Source organism: Ptychodera flava, chromosome 16 (assembly GCF_041260155.1).
Source record: "Ptychodera flava strain L36383 chromosome 16, AS_Pfla_20210202, whole genome shotgun sequence".
Classification (NCBI taxonomy): domain Eukaryota; kingdom Metazoa; phylum Hemichordata; class Enteropneusta; family Ptychoderidae; genus Ptychodera; species Ptychodera flava.
In genome coordinates, this window is record NC_091943.1 from 19,306,689 (window position 1) to 19,324,446 (window position 17,758).

General features: G+C 36.5%; 1 protein-coding gene across 1 annotated transcript; it reads left to right on the forward strand.

Annotated features, from left to right (window-relative positions):
* The first annotated feature begins 2,876 nt into the window (after positions 1 to 2,876).
* LOC139115022 (uncharacterized) lies at positions 2,877 to 13,026 on the forward strand. Its single transcript, XM_070676932.1, has 4 exons — positions 2,877 to 2,919; positions 5,831 to 5,976; positions 12,393 to 12,464; positions 12,826 to 13,026. The coding sequence occupies exons 1-4, from the start codon at positions 2,877 to 2,879 to the stop codon at positions 12,883 to 12,885; spliced, it is 321 nt and encodes a 106-aa protein (XP_070533033.1). The 3' UTR covers positions 12,886 to 13,026.
* Positions 13,027 to 17,758: the final 4,732 nt, after the last annotated feature.

A 17,758-nucleotide genomic window follows, 5' to 3' on the forward strand; every position in this document is an offset into this window, starting at 1 on the left:
ACGTCAAGGTAATACAATTATTAGGAAATCTGTTCATAGATGCAAAGACACGCACTGTACGGGAAACACCAGCGGTTTATGCTGGAGGTAGAAAAATGAACATCACAACTTCAGGTATTGTTTTGCGGGGAGTATCTCAGGAGGCAAGGCTTGACATGTAATGATCATGTTAGGATCATGTTCTAGCACTGCCAGATTTTCAAAATTGAAACAGATGTACAGGACGAAGACTTACTGGATAACATTTTGTATATAATGTATAATGTACTTTTTGCCTAAAAAAAAGCTTGTTGGCTTTTATGATTGAATGTTTTTTCTTGGTAAAATAGCAAAATGGATTTCTGACATAAACAAGTGCAAACTTTACAAAGTGTAGTGTTCTCTACACACGGCAATCGCTTTACAATAATTGCCAGTATGAACAAATTCTGATACGCTCTAGATGAAAGACTGAGTTACATTTGCATGTATTCAAGAAATTGGTCGTGGAGAAAGACGAATATTTTAAATATATATACAAAGCTGCAATAAACAGTATGCATGTATAAAGATAATTAACATGTATAGTTGTATTGTTGTCAACTGATTAAGTAAATAGTCAGTAAAATTGTAACATCGGAGAACGCATCCTTCTCAGATACTTGTCATGATTCTCTTTATGCTAAAACTGCATAACTTTTTGAACTTTATTAAACATTTCTGCTAATTACGAATCTAATGAGCCTAAAAATTAATGCCATGATGTCTTCACTAGATGAATAGGTGCCATATTACTTTTTATAACAATTAACCTAAGCTTAATACGGATAGGAAATATCCCAAATTAAACTTCGAGACTCAAGTTGGAGCGATTACAAAAGTTAAAACGTGGGAATTTCATGCCGATAACGAATTTTCTCAACATGTATGAACAATGTTCTTGGCGAAACTTAAAGAATCAACTTAGAACATGTCAGAAAATGAAGAAGAAGGAGTTATAAGTAGTAACGAAATTCTTTCATGTATGAGCGTGTTTTGAGAGTAACAAATATAAGTATACATGATGTGCGTAAAACTGATGTGCCATTTGAGTCTGAAGCTCTTGCTGAATGGTGCACACTAGGACTTTGTCAGTGTCACCACGATGTCGTTTACCTACATTCGGTGTCGAAGGAGAGACGTGCAAGAGACGATGGTACTACTAAAGGTATGCTATGTTGTGTTTCAGTTGTTACACAGTGCAGTCTACCAACTAACGAGATTCAACTATATTCGGAAAGACATCCAATATTATATTGAATATTTTATATCTTGCAGAACTTCTCACAAAAGAAATAGGTGAAATTCTGGCGCCTGGCTCTAAGAAGGGGCGAGACAACAGCAGATGTACTAACTGCAAAGCGTCGATTATGAGAAAATTAGACGACCGTCACGCTCACAAATCTCTCTCGTAAAAACTGCCATAGCCTTTAGGCACTCATTCCAAAATATACATTTCGAATGGTAATTTTCGTTAGTTCACTGTTCAGCCAATTGAGAAGAATTTATTCACGTCATACTCAGATGTGCATGTATGCCATCAGTACTGTGAAGTTTATTGGCCAATTCAAAGCTCTAGTGTCGCAGGTCATGACCCGCTGTTCGTTGGCGCGAAATCTTACAATACCATTCCCTTTCGCGAGCACACCAACATTCCTTCGGAGGCATGTTGCTGAAGCATGTCGTCGTTCCTGATATGAATTGATAAATATTAAACTGTAATAATGCCTAAAATAATGTAAATTCACTTGACGAACAATAGCGTACAAACTTATGGCATTTATATGGTCTATCAAAAGTTTTTTGCTTCGAATTACACTATGTGACAATTAAATTCACCAGGGCAGAAAATCTGACACAAATTGTAAGAATCGACTCAGGACTTTATATTTTAATGTGTTCATCATTTCGTACGATCAAATTAGGGATGAAACCAATGAACCACATTCATCGTTAGATCTGAAGACATTGGTAAATGTAATAAAGCATTTTGATTGGTTGCTACAAGGATGCCAGATCCCTAGCTGATATATTGCACCACCAGCCCGGCTTGTAAACAGAACATATGACCTAGTAATCATTTTGAGAATCTGAGCGTGGTTTCCATATTCTATTAGCAAAGATACCTACCGTGTTGTAGAATCCAACTGAATCTCTAAATTATTTTCCACAAAGTCTTGATCAATCTCACCTTACCTTGTACTACGAGCTCGAGGTGACTTAACGTAATGCTATTAGACCTTCATGCGATTGAACATTGGCGATTATCACAATTTTGGACGAGCATGCATGTGTTTCGAAGGAGACGTCTGAGTGAGGATGTAGGCCTCTTCATAAGCATTTATATAAGCAGCGATCCGGCCAGTCCAAACAAGCACTTGTTCAAACGGTTGTCATGAGCGACGTTTATTGACCCTACGAAGCGCCTTGGTAGCAAGCTACCTAGCAACGTCTTCGTAGGCCACCAACGGCAAAAGCAGTCTAATTAGAATAGTCGCTTTCAAGCCACAAGTAGAGGTCTACACTTTTCTCAGAATCTAGAGTATTTGCGTGAGGGCCCCGTATTTTTCAGTCTATTGACGTAAACTAAAAGAGCAACTCAGAGCAAAGCGATAGAAAGGAAACATTTTAAGTAATTGCTATACCATCGGTTTGATAGTCTGAGCAGACAAATTGCCAATGATGAAATCACAGCAAAACTTGTCTTGCACCATTGTTTTTCATAATTTAAAAAAAACACCCAAAACACAGGACTCCAAAAAATAAAATAATAAAGCATGTATGTCATCTCAACCAGCGAATGAATGTCTGATGCGATTAAGATAGCGGAATAAAGATGACATAGCGTACATTATTACATGGGAGAAGCAAGGTCACCGAAACTCACGTTTGCATGCGCAAGTATGTTCTCACATACAGTTAGTTCAAGTTATCAGTAATTTACACTATTTGAAGTCACAGACTAACCCCATTTCTTTGGTCCGTTAACCATTCCCACTCCATTTCCGAGGATTACAGCCACTCTTTGAGTATTTTTCGAGTATTTTAGCAGTTTTCTTTTTAACTGGTCGCGGGTGTCGTGTACCCATTGAGCTTGTCCATGGCACATTTCTCAGCATAATTGGTTAATTCGAATGTCAGTACTTTGACTTAAGTCAACTCTGATCTTTTCCAGATTCCAAGACTTCGGCTACATTTACAGAAAAAACATCGATGGGGGGAAGTGTTCTCTCAGCATTTGATTGGTTAATATCTTCAATCACATGTCGTCCATGTGACTTCACAGGAGGTTAAGAGTGGCGCTCTCCACGTGTACTGCGCAAAAAATAAGCTGATGACACACGGCAACTTCGTCCGGTTATTTGAGGTAAGTTCATCGTTACATACGGATCAAATTCTTCGAGATTTAACGAATTTGACTATATTTAATATTAATTACAACTCATACATACTTATTTGAGGAGAACAATCAGAATCGATGCTGTATAAGAAGCAGCATGAAAGGTTTGCCAGCAGCTGGCTTGCATATATATGCTTTTCTACGGCAGTAATGTCGTTGTCGGCGTTTCCCCGGGAAAAAAGAAACGAAATCTCGACAATAAACTTTAAAAAATGACCCAAAAGGACATTATACGAACTATGGCGTCACTAGTCTACACTAAGATCTTGCACAGTTGATTGTAATAAATTTGGAATTGAATATTTGGTATCGCAAACGAGGTTAGGCCTAACGGTATGAAAACAGAAGGCGTGTCTGTCCCACCGTACAATGTAAATACATTCAATCGAAGGTGTTGTCAAATGATATCATGGAATTTAAACTATCCATCCATGTTTCTGAATCTGTCGTCAAGTCATAATTTATTTATTTCCAATTATCACTTTATGGTTCAGTATGAGAATGCTTCTAGCCAGCCGCCGATATACGAACGTTCCTTGCGCCGTAAAATATAAGCATTTCATTTGAAGCAAAAGCTTGCTAAGCGATAGCTTTAACATTCTGTAGTATTCTCACGATAATACTTATTCTGTTAAACAATATATATCCTGTTAAACAAATGAATATCTTATATGAACTCACAGTATGTTTAAGTGTAGAGTATTAGCCTCGTAACATCAAGCCTCCGTGTACAAATTCAAACATTGTTCACAAATTTTAACGAATTGTAGCGCCGACCCTTTCAGTTATCAACAATAACATGTACCGACCGACACAGCTGGTACAGGACTGTATTGACAATGACAACTTTCGTCATAAATTTCGAAGTAAAGCCAACAAGAAAGTTCACAGATACAACAAATTACTACATGAAATGAAAGTTTAAGTTGGATACATATTTTTTTATGAAAGTTTATTTGAATTCTTACTTTCTTACTTACTTACTCTCTTCCGTGAGCACTTCCTCTCCGTAAGGAAAGAGAATGAAAGAGAGGAAATGACCCTAAGTGCAATCAGAGATAATTGAAATGATTTCCGTCTGTTCGATGATTTTTTTTTGAAATGCCAAACTACTCGGCCGGACATTTTGAATTATTTTTTTGAAATCATTTTCACATATCCACTGCAATGTCTGTTATTTCATTTGATAGCAGTGTATTCGATTGCCATGCGTTACACTCGAGAAACCTCTTAAAACATCATAAAACCTCAGAAGTCTTACTAGGAAACGTGATTGACACACAGAGTGACATTTACGAAAATTGACGACAAAGCTAACTTTTCTTTACCGTCAACGTTGGATAATTTAGAAGGACATAACTACAACATAATAACAAATTTATCATGATTGTTTTGGATCACACGGTAGACAGGTAACACAAAGCAGAAAGTGACTATCACTATTTTGTAAATTATTTTTGTATCGTTTGAAATCTATGACGTAATGAAGCAATTGCATAAAATAGGAACCAAAATGATCGTTAAGCCTTGTAAGTGGCAAATTAAGATATTTAAATTTCAATGTGTACAAGATCACCATCTTCGTCAAATCCTGTGGATTAAAGATGACAAAAATAATACTAGTCTTCTATCAGATAGATTTTTCACAATGAATAAACTGCTCATGCATCAACTCAGTATCTGCTTACATTGATTTCGAAATTGTACATTATCGTTACTTGTCCAAATGTAATTGATTTCATCATCAGTTATGCTTTGATGTTCCTTAATTTTTATTCGCTATTTATTGTAAAGCAATAATGCAAGTCAAACTCGTTTTCCTGGGATAATGGTGATAACGTTATATGTCTCAGTCAGATTGTTTGAATTATTGTTACATAAAATCGGCCAAATAATCCTTTCAATGTTATACCTCTTGTTTGTCTTTCGGTATCCTGGCAAAGTAAGATCTTTAATTTGTAGGGCAATTTCTCCCACAAGCTAAGAAAATATGTATATGGTATAGTCATACAAAATGACGCAAATTTGCATATACAATGATACTTATTTTCTACTGTAATTTTATATACCTGATATTTTCACAAGCTTAAAGAAAGAACAGCGTTGATCACAGCATGTAATTTTAAAATATTTTTACGATTTCTGACAATTACGTCTTTCCAAAAAAGGTTCCTGAAGCTGGAAATACTTTCATTTTCCTCACATGTAATGACTTTGCTATTCACTTCAACTGGAATATTGGCCATTGGAAGCTGTAAAACCGGTTTTCACATACAGGCCTTGAAAAGCAGATGTTGAATGGGTGGCAATATACATAAGCAAGGTGTTATGTTGTAATTATTGCATCATAATAGTGTATTTATCACAATGTATATTTTCAGTTGTTACATGATGGGCTGTAATGCTGCAAAGAGAAGAATGAAGAAGACGATGGCGAAACAAGCAAGATCATTGCATTTGATCCAGGAACTGAAGCTGGTCGCTCTGTTGCTACTTTGGAGCTTTCACAGTGTGTCCATCAAGTTGTACAACCAGATAGTGGCAGAAGACTTTTGAAGGTAGGCCTAAACACTCTGTCTTCTCTTCCAGACACGTGACACATTCAGAAATGGTTGTGAGTACTCCAATCCCGGCGGTGGCAGTCCCCGGGTTGGTGGGTACCCATGCTTGTTACCCAAGTTTGAAAAGTACCCCTTTCCTAGAATATTTCTGAGAAAAACACCCCTATTTGTGGCAAATCTGGGAGAAATTAGCTGTAAAAAACATACCCTCATTTTCGAAATCTAGGAGGTTAGTATGTTGACTTCCAGGGTTGACCCTGGAGGTTGACTTTGTATACATCTACATACATCACATTTGTTTGTCCTCACCTGATTTTAGTCACATTCATACACAATCATCTTCCTTATCCGTTTGGATCTGGAGTTCTCTGCTGGCTCCTGTGTGACAATACACCTCCAGACCAGATTTAGTGTTCTAGGGAGATTATGAAAGGACTACCCCCAATCTCGGAGGTTACTCTGAAAAAGTACCCCTTTTTCTCGATTTCACGGACCTAGAATCTCCGAGATGACTGAAGAAAAACACCCCCTTTTCCGTGAATTTGGTAACGCGCATGGGTACCCACCAACCCGGGGACTGCCACCACCGGGACTCCAATCTATCCACCTTTATGAATTCACTACATTTGGAATTCTTCATTGTGAAAGTCTACAGTTATTTGTTTCTATCATTGGGTGTTTTAGTTTGCATCGACATTAGCGACATTGCGATGAAAAGGCTTCACATCAGAAAAAGAATTCGAAGTTTCAAAAGTACGCGTCCACACAGCGCCATCTGTGGTGAGGGTCAAGAGGTCATCCTCTGTAAGCTTGTCCTCTTTTGCCCCCGACAGTCCTCCGAGCAAGACTCCCATTTCGGCAGCATGAGGTCGAGCTCAGTGAGCTTAGCAACGCAACGGTAGCTATACTAGTAACTACTATTTTGTCAAGAATCGTTCTATTCAGGTTTCATAGGCTGTGTCACCGTCCTTGTGGAGGGACCGTGGTTTTGTCGAGGCAACACCACGTCGACTAAATCGGCTGAAGCTAATAGCAGTCAAAGCCAAGCAGCCAAAACTATGCATATGACGTGGAAGCTTGCAGCCAAAACTTGCAAGCCACTTTCCTCCTATATTTTGAAGTCGAGTGGACATCAATCAAACGTACAAGGTTCTTTGTACATGAATCAATGGGAAACACATCATTTACTAATTAATTTCATTGCATAAATTATGCAAATTCAAGAACACTAATAAGTGAAAGTAGCAATATCCTAAGAAAACAAGATGCAGTCTGCAAGATCACAATTAGGAGTGTTCATCCTTTTCACCTACCCTGTCATGTGCATATAAGCCATGCTATTAACAACTAAGACTTGTCTCATTCCTAAATTAATTTTTTGCGTAAATTATCTCTATTTAAATTAGCACCTATGCTTGCTTAGGGACTAGTCAGTTTCTTCGGCCTTGGGGGGAGGGGGGGGGGGGGCGGTGGATTATTTTTGGGTGACGTTAAAAAGTGGCTGACCTCCTATTCCAACTTTCGAAAACAGGGTGACCCCCCCCCCATTCCAACTTTTGAAAACAGGGTGACCCCCCCACCCTGTGCAACAAAGGTTCAAAGCGGGTTAAACAAAAGGTGGCATATAAATTCAATAATTCAGTATATATATATATATATATATATATATATATATATATATATATATATATATATATATATAATATATATATATATATATATATATATATATATATATATATAATAGTAAGATAGGAACTTAAAAGTGTCAATTCTGAAGTTTGAATACAGTATTTTGAATGAGCTGTGAATGTATTCCACTTTTTTATGCAAAACCAGATGTCCAGAACTGTTGTAAGAAAAATGTGATTGCATGTTATCAGTACATGTTGCTTTCTAATACTAAATTCTCATAGATAAAACAGAAAAGTATCAGCAACTTGTCACGCTTTTCATATGAACTGCAGATTTCATAATGATTAGTATACTTTGCAAAACAGACTTTCAATTTTATAAACATCAAGATATTTCTGACATATATCTCTGATATATTATACTATATATACCTCAACTCTTAATTAATTTCTTTGCATAAATTATCTCTATTTTAATTATTAATTTACCACCTATGTGCCAGCCTATGGCTATATAACAGAATGCATTGTCTACTGGAATGAAAGAAAGAGTGTGCATCCATTTCACGTAGCCTTTCTTACACATATATGTCCTAACTACACTGGTCTCATTTCTTTATTAATTTCTGTGCATAAATTATCTCTTTTATAAATTAATATAATGTTTGCTCATGGCTATAAAACAGAATGCATGGTCTGTTCAAAGAAAGAGTGCGCATGCATGTCACGGCTGCCCTGTCTTGTGCATATATATCCATAGTAACAGACTAGACATACCTTAACTCTTTAATTAATGTCATTGCATAAATTATCTCTATTTTTATGAGCATGAAGAGAATGCATGGTCTGTTGGAAGGAAAGAAAGCGTGTGAATCGATTTCACCTAGCAAAAAATTATTGTGTTACACATATAAATCTATACTAACAGACTTACACTTCTCCCATTTCTTAAGTAATTTCATTGCATACATTATCTCTATTATAAATGGGACGTATATGCTAACTTATGGCTGTAGAACAGAATGCAATGTCTGCTGGTATGGCATGTGTAGTTTGATAGTATAGATCTATAGACACAGGACACTCTTTAGTGAAATGCACATTCTCTCTTTCCAGCAGACAATGCATTCTGTTGTATAGCCATAGGCTAGCACATATGTGCTAATTAGAATGGAGATGATTTATGCAAAGAAATTAATCGGAGAAATGAGACCAGTGTAGTTTGTTAGTAGAGATATGTATGTACCAGGTATAAGACTAGGTAGGTGAAATGGATGCACACTCTTTCTTTCATGCTTGCAGAATGCATTCTGTTGTATAGGAATAGGCTAGCATATAGGTGATAATTAAAATAGAGATAATTCATACAAAGAAATTAATTAAGAAGTGAGAGAAGTCTTTGTTGTTAGTATGGATGTATATTTGTAAGACATGCTAGGCTAAATGGATGCACACTCTTTCTTTAGGTTGCGGGGGGGGGGGGGGGGGGGGGGGGGGTGGGGGGGGGGTCTGGAGGAATCGCGATGAAATCTTTTTTTTCAGATCCCCCCTCAATACCCTAAAAAATTTTCAAATGCCCCCCTCTATATGATCAAAATTTTCAAGTCCCCCCCCAACTATCACAAGCACGCATATTTGTAAAGGATGTGCGCGCAGACAAAATAAACACGTATTGCGCCATTCCGCTCGCAGATGTTCAACATTACCTGTTATTAGTACTTTGTAAAGTCATATTTCTAAGGCAAGTTCTTAAATTGATTCATTTTTAAACGCATCAGTGAACTTTTTTGATTTATCAGTCTAAGCCAACTTGAGTTAATCCAAATCTGGCCAGGTCAATTGCTCCTGCGATGCCGAAGAGCACACAAAATGACGATCGTGAGAGATCGAGTCATTGTGAATTCTGGCTAATTGCCATATTGTAAAAAACTGAGCACAGTGACCCACCAAAAATTTGTTTCAAAAGTACAAGACATATATGAATTAGATGCTACTCAAAACTGACAATATTGGAAGGTTAAAATATTCCATCAAATAAATGTTTTAATCTCTGAAATTTTGGGTGTCATAATGGCAAATTTGGTTAAAAAATAAATAATTCCATTTAGTCACATATTTTTTCAGTTAGTCTTTACTGTTCAAAGTTTTACTTTTGTATTATTTTATGACGTGAATATGAAAATTTAGAAAATTGAACATGGTGACCCCATCTTTTTTCTTTAATATTATTCTCATATGCCAGAAAGTCTCCTGGTCTTCCATGTGTTGCTCTCTGGCCTAATCTTGTGTACAAGTATGTTTCACTGTCATGAGCGTCATTTGACACAAACTCTTCTTCAACTACCATGTACATCAGAGTCAGAGCTATCTCTGTCACTGCTCAGGTATGCAGTGACAGTGACACTGCAGTAGCAGGGCAGTATCTGATAGTGACACTGCCCGTAGGCAGTAGCTGTATTAACTTTGATAATTTTGACAATATTTTTGTTCAGTTTATACAACTGCGTTCTTGTTCTACTCCCTACAGCATGTTGAACTGTCCAGTATTCAGCTTGCTATCACAGCCTGTGTATGTGTACAATGCATTTGTATCACTGACAACTGACTGTCACTGATTAAATTATCACCTAATACATATTTATATATGCAGGCTTTGTCGACAAACTAATATTGTGTGTTTGATTATGCTGTAGGAAGACAGCAAGAAACTGTCGTTGATATATTACATAGAAATATTGCAAAAATCATCAACAGTTGCAGCTTCTGCCCTGTTACTAGGCTCGTTTTTTTTCGGGGTTTTTATGACAAATCATACGTTTAGATTTTTTTTAGTTAAAAGTCAAGAAATTTGACAAAATGGTTCTAGATTTCTTAAATGATTACTAACATTAACACAATTGGATAACATAAAAATGGTATTCATTTTCATTGAATTACCTACAAAAACTTGGAATTGGAAAATGTAAAACATAAAAGGGAAGCAAAAAATTTTCAAGTCCCCCCCTACAGGCAGAGCAAAATTTTCAAGTCCCCCCTCTACTACCCCAAAAATTTGCGAATCCTCCCTGAATTCCTCCAGTCCCCTAACCATTTTTTTGTGAACGCAGCCGTATTTGAGCAGACAATGCATTTCTTTGTACAGGCATAGGCTATCACATAGATGATAATTAAAAAGGAGATAAATTATGCAAAGCAATTAATTAAGATTTCAGGCATGAGTAGGTTGTTAGTATGATGTATATTCACAGAACAGGGTAGATGAAATTGGTGCACAATCTTAATTCTGATCAAGCACACAGTATCCTGTTCTGGGATGGTAATTCAACAGCTAGTGTGCACTTATTAGTGCTGTTTAATATACATAATTTATGCGAAGAATAATTAATGAATAATCTGGTTGTATTACAGTAGTACATGTTCTTCGAAGATTGTTCGTTAGATAAATGTGTGCTTGCTTTTAAAATATAGGATGAAAGTGGCGTGTGAGTTTTTGCTGCTAGCTTCCACACCATAGTTTGGGCTGCTAGGTTTTGGCTGCTAGCTTAGCTGAATCGTCGACTGTTGCCGTTTGCCAAAAACATGCATGGCCTTCCGAGGGCATCAATTTACGCACCAAACCAACTTTGTTCAGTTTTTGGCTTTCGCTGTCTGGTTGCTCATTCCTTTCATCCTTCGGTAGGCATACTGTGTTTAGGCGTTCATTCCATTTACTTTTTGGTTTTTTATATTCATCTTTCTTCATAAACTTCAGGGCATGAAATTAGCAGTAGTCCCGCGTCCACAGACTACCAACTTTTCCCTGGGACTACCAAAATTGTATGAATCGGTAGCCCACAAGGACTACCAAGCCTGGGATATGAAGTTCAGTCAGTACTTGGCGTTCCATGTCCGGTCTGTCACTTTTTGGACGAGCAAAATGCAGTCAAACTCAGCTGGACATACAAAGGCCAGACTATGACTTTGTTATGCAAATTACAAAGACAACTTAAGGTGGAACTTCCCAACAATGTTTTCAATGTCTGAACTGATGTACTTGGATGACAGGCATAGGAAATGATAGTCAATGAAAAACATTCTCACTGCATGTATCTATCACAATTACACGGATATTATGTCTTCATCCTTGTCCATGTCTATTTTTAGCCATGCTACAGTATGTCTCATGCACATGCTGAGAAGGTCAAGATCGTTGTCATGACCACTATTAAAATTTGCATACAACTCTGAGAATGAAACCAAGAGTTCACCAAACTTTTGAGGATCACTGTTGTCCATTACACCTGTTTCCTTTGGGTAAAGGTGTGCAAGTATTCACATCAAATGACTAGAAAATTCACTTCATGGACAGAATCTTGAAAAATAGCTTTTTCTTGTCTTGTTAATGAAAAACATCGCTAAAATAAAATATGCATGGGCTACCAGCCATTGTCACTGGGCTACCAACTTCAGAAAATGGTAGCCCAAGTGGACTACTAGGTAAAAAAGTTAATTTTGAGCCCTGAACTTATGCCAGATATTCGCTTTGAAATTGCACTTGAGGTGTGGATCATGACTTCATTGCATCATCACGTGGACTGTTTGGTGTTGTCAGGCAAAGGTCCCACCTGGTGGCCCATTTCACCCACAAAGACGTGCGTTGGGTATTCCTTATTTTCACGGGTGTTGTAGCTGGCCGAGGCACCACATCATAACCAGTGATGTGGAGCCTTTTCAAGCATTTACAGCGTTTGCAGGGGATAAATATCATTAAATGGTCTTAATTTTCTCTTTTTTTTACAGGCTCACGTTGAAGATGAAAAGTTACGGGAGCCTTTGCCAAACATACCAATGCACAAACTGCCATCGCCACAAGTATGAACGATAATTTATTCAAAAACCATTGTACTTTGAAAATACTGTGAATTTCTTTGTCAGAAAAATGCTTCGCAACTGCAGGAACCGAATTTCTCTGTTAGAAAAATGCTTCACATGTTATACTGTACCAAAGACATAGAGTTGCAAGTTAGCGAACGTCAATTTTGCCTAGATTCGTCTAACTTCTTTGCCCTCATCTTTCACGTTGGAAGAATACAAAACATCGAATGATATAATTATGTGGGATTTTTGCATTCCTGTTGTAAAAGACTGTTAATCTTTGTTTCATACAGGTCAACTGCAGCCATTTGATTCTCCTGTTTATGTTCTGATCAAACATTCCTGTTTCATTTTACAGGTGGTATCCCAGGGTCAATTCGAAACTTCCATTCAGTTCTATAAGGCATCACAGCTGTAGGATATCTCACGCACTGCCATCATCTGTTTCATTCATTGCGGTACCTCTGACTGAAACACACAACAAATAACCAGAAGCTTTATTCATTGATTTTCTTTTCCCAACCTGTTCTATTTGCGCTCCCTTCGGGTAGAATGTATGGTTATTTGCAATAAGTCGGTCTTGTGCCAGGACTACCAGGAGAGGAAAATTGACGTTCCAGTAGCTTCCTATTACTGACTGTATCTATTGCAATATCCCTGACTAAAGTACATGGCCACTCAACGTAGTCTTCATGATCATGATAGGAAAGTCGCTCTTTTTGAGATTTTTAGTGAATTTTGTTTAACATGAAAAAATTTTATGCCTTGTTTTACTTTTTGAAAATGAAGAAATACTGGTCAGTGAACTCTTTTCTGTTGCAGCCAGACTAGACATGATTAAACATTCAGAAGACATTAAAGGGTCTCCTATGTAAAAGTTTAGTGAAAAAAATCGCGTGACTGACAGTACTCTGTAGTGTAAAGTTTGGAACTCGTGAAAACTTTTGTAATGAGAAATTTATTGATAGGGCCTTTAAAATGAATAAGAATTGCAGCTATCCCTCATGTTATCACGATATTTATTTGTCATAGACAAGTTTGACTGGAAGTAGCTCATTTTGTCTGGATGTCACAAACAAAACAAGTCAGCAATGGAGTAATTTTTAGCTCATATTTGGTTTTATATATAAATACCAAAAAGAGCTTATATGATGAGTCTGAGTGGCGTCTGTGTCTGTATATTTGTGGGTATGTGCGGATGTATGTCCGTCACACACAAAGGCTCCCATACCACCAAAGCTACCGTCTCAGTATTTGGTGTACAGGTAGATGTAGGGGTTGAGATGTGAATTTGTTCAAATGAACACATCAGTGTCAAAAATGTGCAAATTAGGTAAGAAAAAGGGAAATTCTGCAAATGTTCATGAGTGGTCGCATGCCAATGGCTGAAACAGGATACTCCACTGACCTCAAGTCATTTTCTGTCATTGTTTATGAACTGTTACATACTAACAGACCTGCTCAAACTAAGGGACAGACCATTAGATCTTGGGAGGGGGTGGCCTCAATGAAATTGTGAACATTTTTTTTACAACTGTAAATTTCTAAAAAAAAAATTTTCCAAATGAGAAAAGCTGTGCTAATATTTTTTACTAAGTAAATTTTCAGATTTATAATTTTTTTTAGTTAGACGCTGTCTGAGATACAATGTACATCCATATCACTAGCGCAAATAAGATTGCGTGCTGTAACTACTTATGGCCCAGTGATTTATATTGCTGATAGATTTCGCGAAATGTTGCAGATCATCTTTTGACAAGCTGAGAAGCTGTTTGCAAAAAATGTGGTGAAATTTCAATATTTGTGTTTTTAGGACAATTTTTGCCCTTTTTTGATCAAAACATCAATTTCTCTGTAGCAGTATGTCAAACTTCTGTCATTCTTGTTGTTTTCTGGTTGTACTGTGCAGAAATTATTGTCATAACATCAACGTAGAATTTTCTTGCACTGAACAAATAGAAACAACATTTATTGTTGATCTTTGGTACCCATACTGGTATGTACCAATTCTGATCAAATGTGAGCGACACCGTATAATTGCGGTATTTTTAACACTTGTTAAACGATGCATTGACATAATTTTAGTACACTGAGTGACTCTATGTAATTTTTCCACTATTCTTCTTGTCATAAAAAAGAAAAAAGAGCGACTTTGTTCATTTTCATCTCACCGAAGGGAGAGCAAGTATTTGTACCATCATCATTTGTCAATTTAGAATAAAATTACATTTCATATGGCTGAGCAGTGGACGAGAATTTTTTCCAGTTTATGTCCAATATGTAGAATTTCAGCAAAATGTCTGTTTTGCTTTAGAGCAGGTTTGCTGAGGATGAAAAATATCAAGAATTTGAGTAATAAAAGCCATTGATGTAATAAAATTTTTTGGACTTTGCTTTTTGAACATATGTGTGCATGAAAGCTCTCTATTTGTTTGCTCACATTTGGTATACATATGTAAGGTTACCATATAAGTTGAAGTCGGTGGTGTCTGTATGTATGTGCATAGACCCTGAGTCTATGGTATGTTGATATGTATGTATGTATGTATGTATGATGTATGTATGTATGTATGTATGTATGTATGTATGTATGTATGTATGTATGAATGTATGTATGTATGTATGTATGTATGTATGTATGTATGTATGTATGTACGTACGTACAACAGTATGTCTGTCGGATCAACATCGAAAACTTGCGAACCGCACATATTTGCTTGTATTTGGTGTGTGAAAGCATCCTGGTCTGTAGATATGATTTGTTCCAATGAAGTTTGCATTGCCCAAATCATGCAAATGAGCTTAAAAATGTGAAAATGGTCAAAAATTAAGAACCACCGATTTGATTGCTTTGAAAATTAGTGTGCAAGTACCTTATTTGGACCTTATAAGGCTGTATGTATATCGAGAAGATATCTTGAATTTTGTATTATTGCTGAATTTAGTTGTTATTTCTCTTATTTTAAGTAAAAATTATTCTTCTCTGAAACTGTAATTTTCTTCTCTGAAACCAAAGCTTTTATTTGGTGTACAGATGCCCAGGGATGACAATAGTTGGATATTTGGAAATTGTCCTGAAATATGCAAATTTGTATTTTTAAGACAATTTAGTCATTTATTGTCAAGAAAACGTCTTCTCAAAAACTACTTGTCTGATAGATTTGTAATTTGGTTTAAAAGTCCTAAGGATGTTAATAGTTAGATAAATCTTTTGCTCAAAGTGTAGGGGAAACCCAAAATTTGTATAATTTAGGTAATTTCCTCAGTCAGTGACCTTAAATGACCCAACCCTGATTATTACATTATCAACCCAGGATATGTGAGACAGTGGTTAAGGGGTGAACATAATTTTGTCGTATTTGGTATCAATTTGTAGTGAAATTTGATCCAATAATCAAAGCCAAGGTTAATTTTTCATTGCGGACCAATTTTTGCAACTTTTCCATATAAGACTTTATAAGACACACAAGAACTTACAAAAAAATTTCGATCCAGGATAATTCCAGATGTCATAATCATCCCCCCCCCCCCAGTGGAAGGCATTTCACTCTCTGTAACTTACATTCGAATGACAGCACTGATAGCATTTAAAAAATTCCCAAGGTTGTAAATAGCTCAGCTTAATTACATTTCCTGCCATCTGTCCATTGTAGCTCTTTATGTAAACAGTAAATACCAAGGGGTGGAAAATTTGATATGGGGGGGGGGGGGGGGGAGGGAGGAGTAGAAGATTAATGAGGTCACATTAATCTTTTATACCTGATCTTTTTACATTATTTTTCCCCACTCCCTCACCTTTTCTTTTTTGTCCTCTGTGGCTGATTTTTTTTTATTGACAATTGCTAATGTATGTACCGTAGGATCTGCTTGTCCCATTGCTATAGAAGTTGATATGCATGTTCCTAAAGTTGACCTCCAGTACCTAAGTTGCAGACCTTATTTGCTCTTTGTCATTCTTGTTTTTCTGGTTGTGTGTGTAGAAATCATGGGCATAACATCAACGTACAATTTTGCTGCACTGAACAGATAGAAACACTATTCATCGTTATATCTTTGGTACAAATACTGGTATGTACCAATTCCAATCAAATGTGAGCAACACCGTATTATTGGCGGCATTTTTTATTCTACCGGTATGAATACATGGGACTCCAATAAACAAACAAACAAAACAGTTCTTATGTGACTATAAAAGAAAGACAATAACAAGATATGAAGATTTCATGAAATTCTGGTGCGTTCGTCCAAAAAAGACTTTGCATTTGCATCCATGGCATGTGAGAGCAATAATTACCAGAAATCATAAATCATAAATTTAAAAACATAGAATAGCAAAATACACAAAGGTGACAGGCTTTGAGACATCTGGCTCTCTTGTATCCAAAGTGACAATATTTCTCAAAATCGATCACTTATAATGTGATCAATATTAGTTGTGAAAACAAAGTAAGAAATTCATTATTTTAATAACCTGCGATTATGATTACTTTTAAGGTATTATCATGTATGGTTTTCTGACACAGTTAAGGTATATAGGGCAATCCATGAAAATATTGACTGCACTTCTTTAAAAGTGTGCGTCGACACCCTTTCAATCATTGGAGTAAAAAATTTGCCATCGGTGGGTGGAGGGACTGTGACCAAAGCTTGTGAATGTTATGACCTCGAATGTTTATAATGACCTCTCACTGCAGCTGTTGTAATCTACTAATTATTTATCAAAGAACCTTTTGACGTCCAATTCACCGACCAGAAAAATCATATTTCTAAAGTTAAATTCAAAGAAATATAGCAAAGAAATGTTGATATGTGGTGAAGATGTGCAGAGCAAGGTTTTACAACACTAGAACACTGAAAATTTTACATAACTTAAAATTGTTTGACGAACGAAAGAGGGTGCTATTCATTATGGTTTCTACATATCCCTTCATGATGTAAATAATCTGAGGTTAAGTTTATTCCATTAGTGCCCAATCACAGGAAGCATAGCCAAACCATTTAGCTTCAGTAATGGAAAATGTGGCCAAGCTGAAACCTTTCAATACACTCTGTTTTCATATTTCAAAGAAATGAGGATTTTTAACTTTGTTATAAACAAATTTGAACAAGGATACCGGAAATCAAGAATAGCTTGACTAGATAATGACGACAATTCAACAAAAGTGAAATACACAGTTTTGACTAATATCTTTATCACTTCCTATACACAATAGGGAGTATGAAAAAGTCGCCCCTCTTATTCCATTGAATGATGTCACTCAAGGGGGCACTGCATTCAAGACAGCGTACTT

Coding starts and splice junctions, on each gene's coding strand:
- LOC139115022 (XM_070676932.1), top strand. CDS start 2,877: ATGGGAGAAGCAAGGTCACCGAAACTCACGTTTGCATGCGCAA. Junction 2,920..5,830: donor ACTCACGTTTGCATGCGCAA/GTATGTTCTCAC, acceptor AATGCTGCAAAG/AGAAGAATGAAGAAGACGAT. Junction 5,977..12,392: donor GTGGCAGAAGACTTTTGAAG/GTAGGCCTAAAC, acceptor TTTTTTTTACAG/GCTCACGTTGAAGATGAAAA.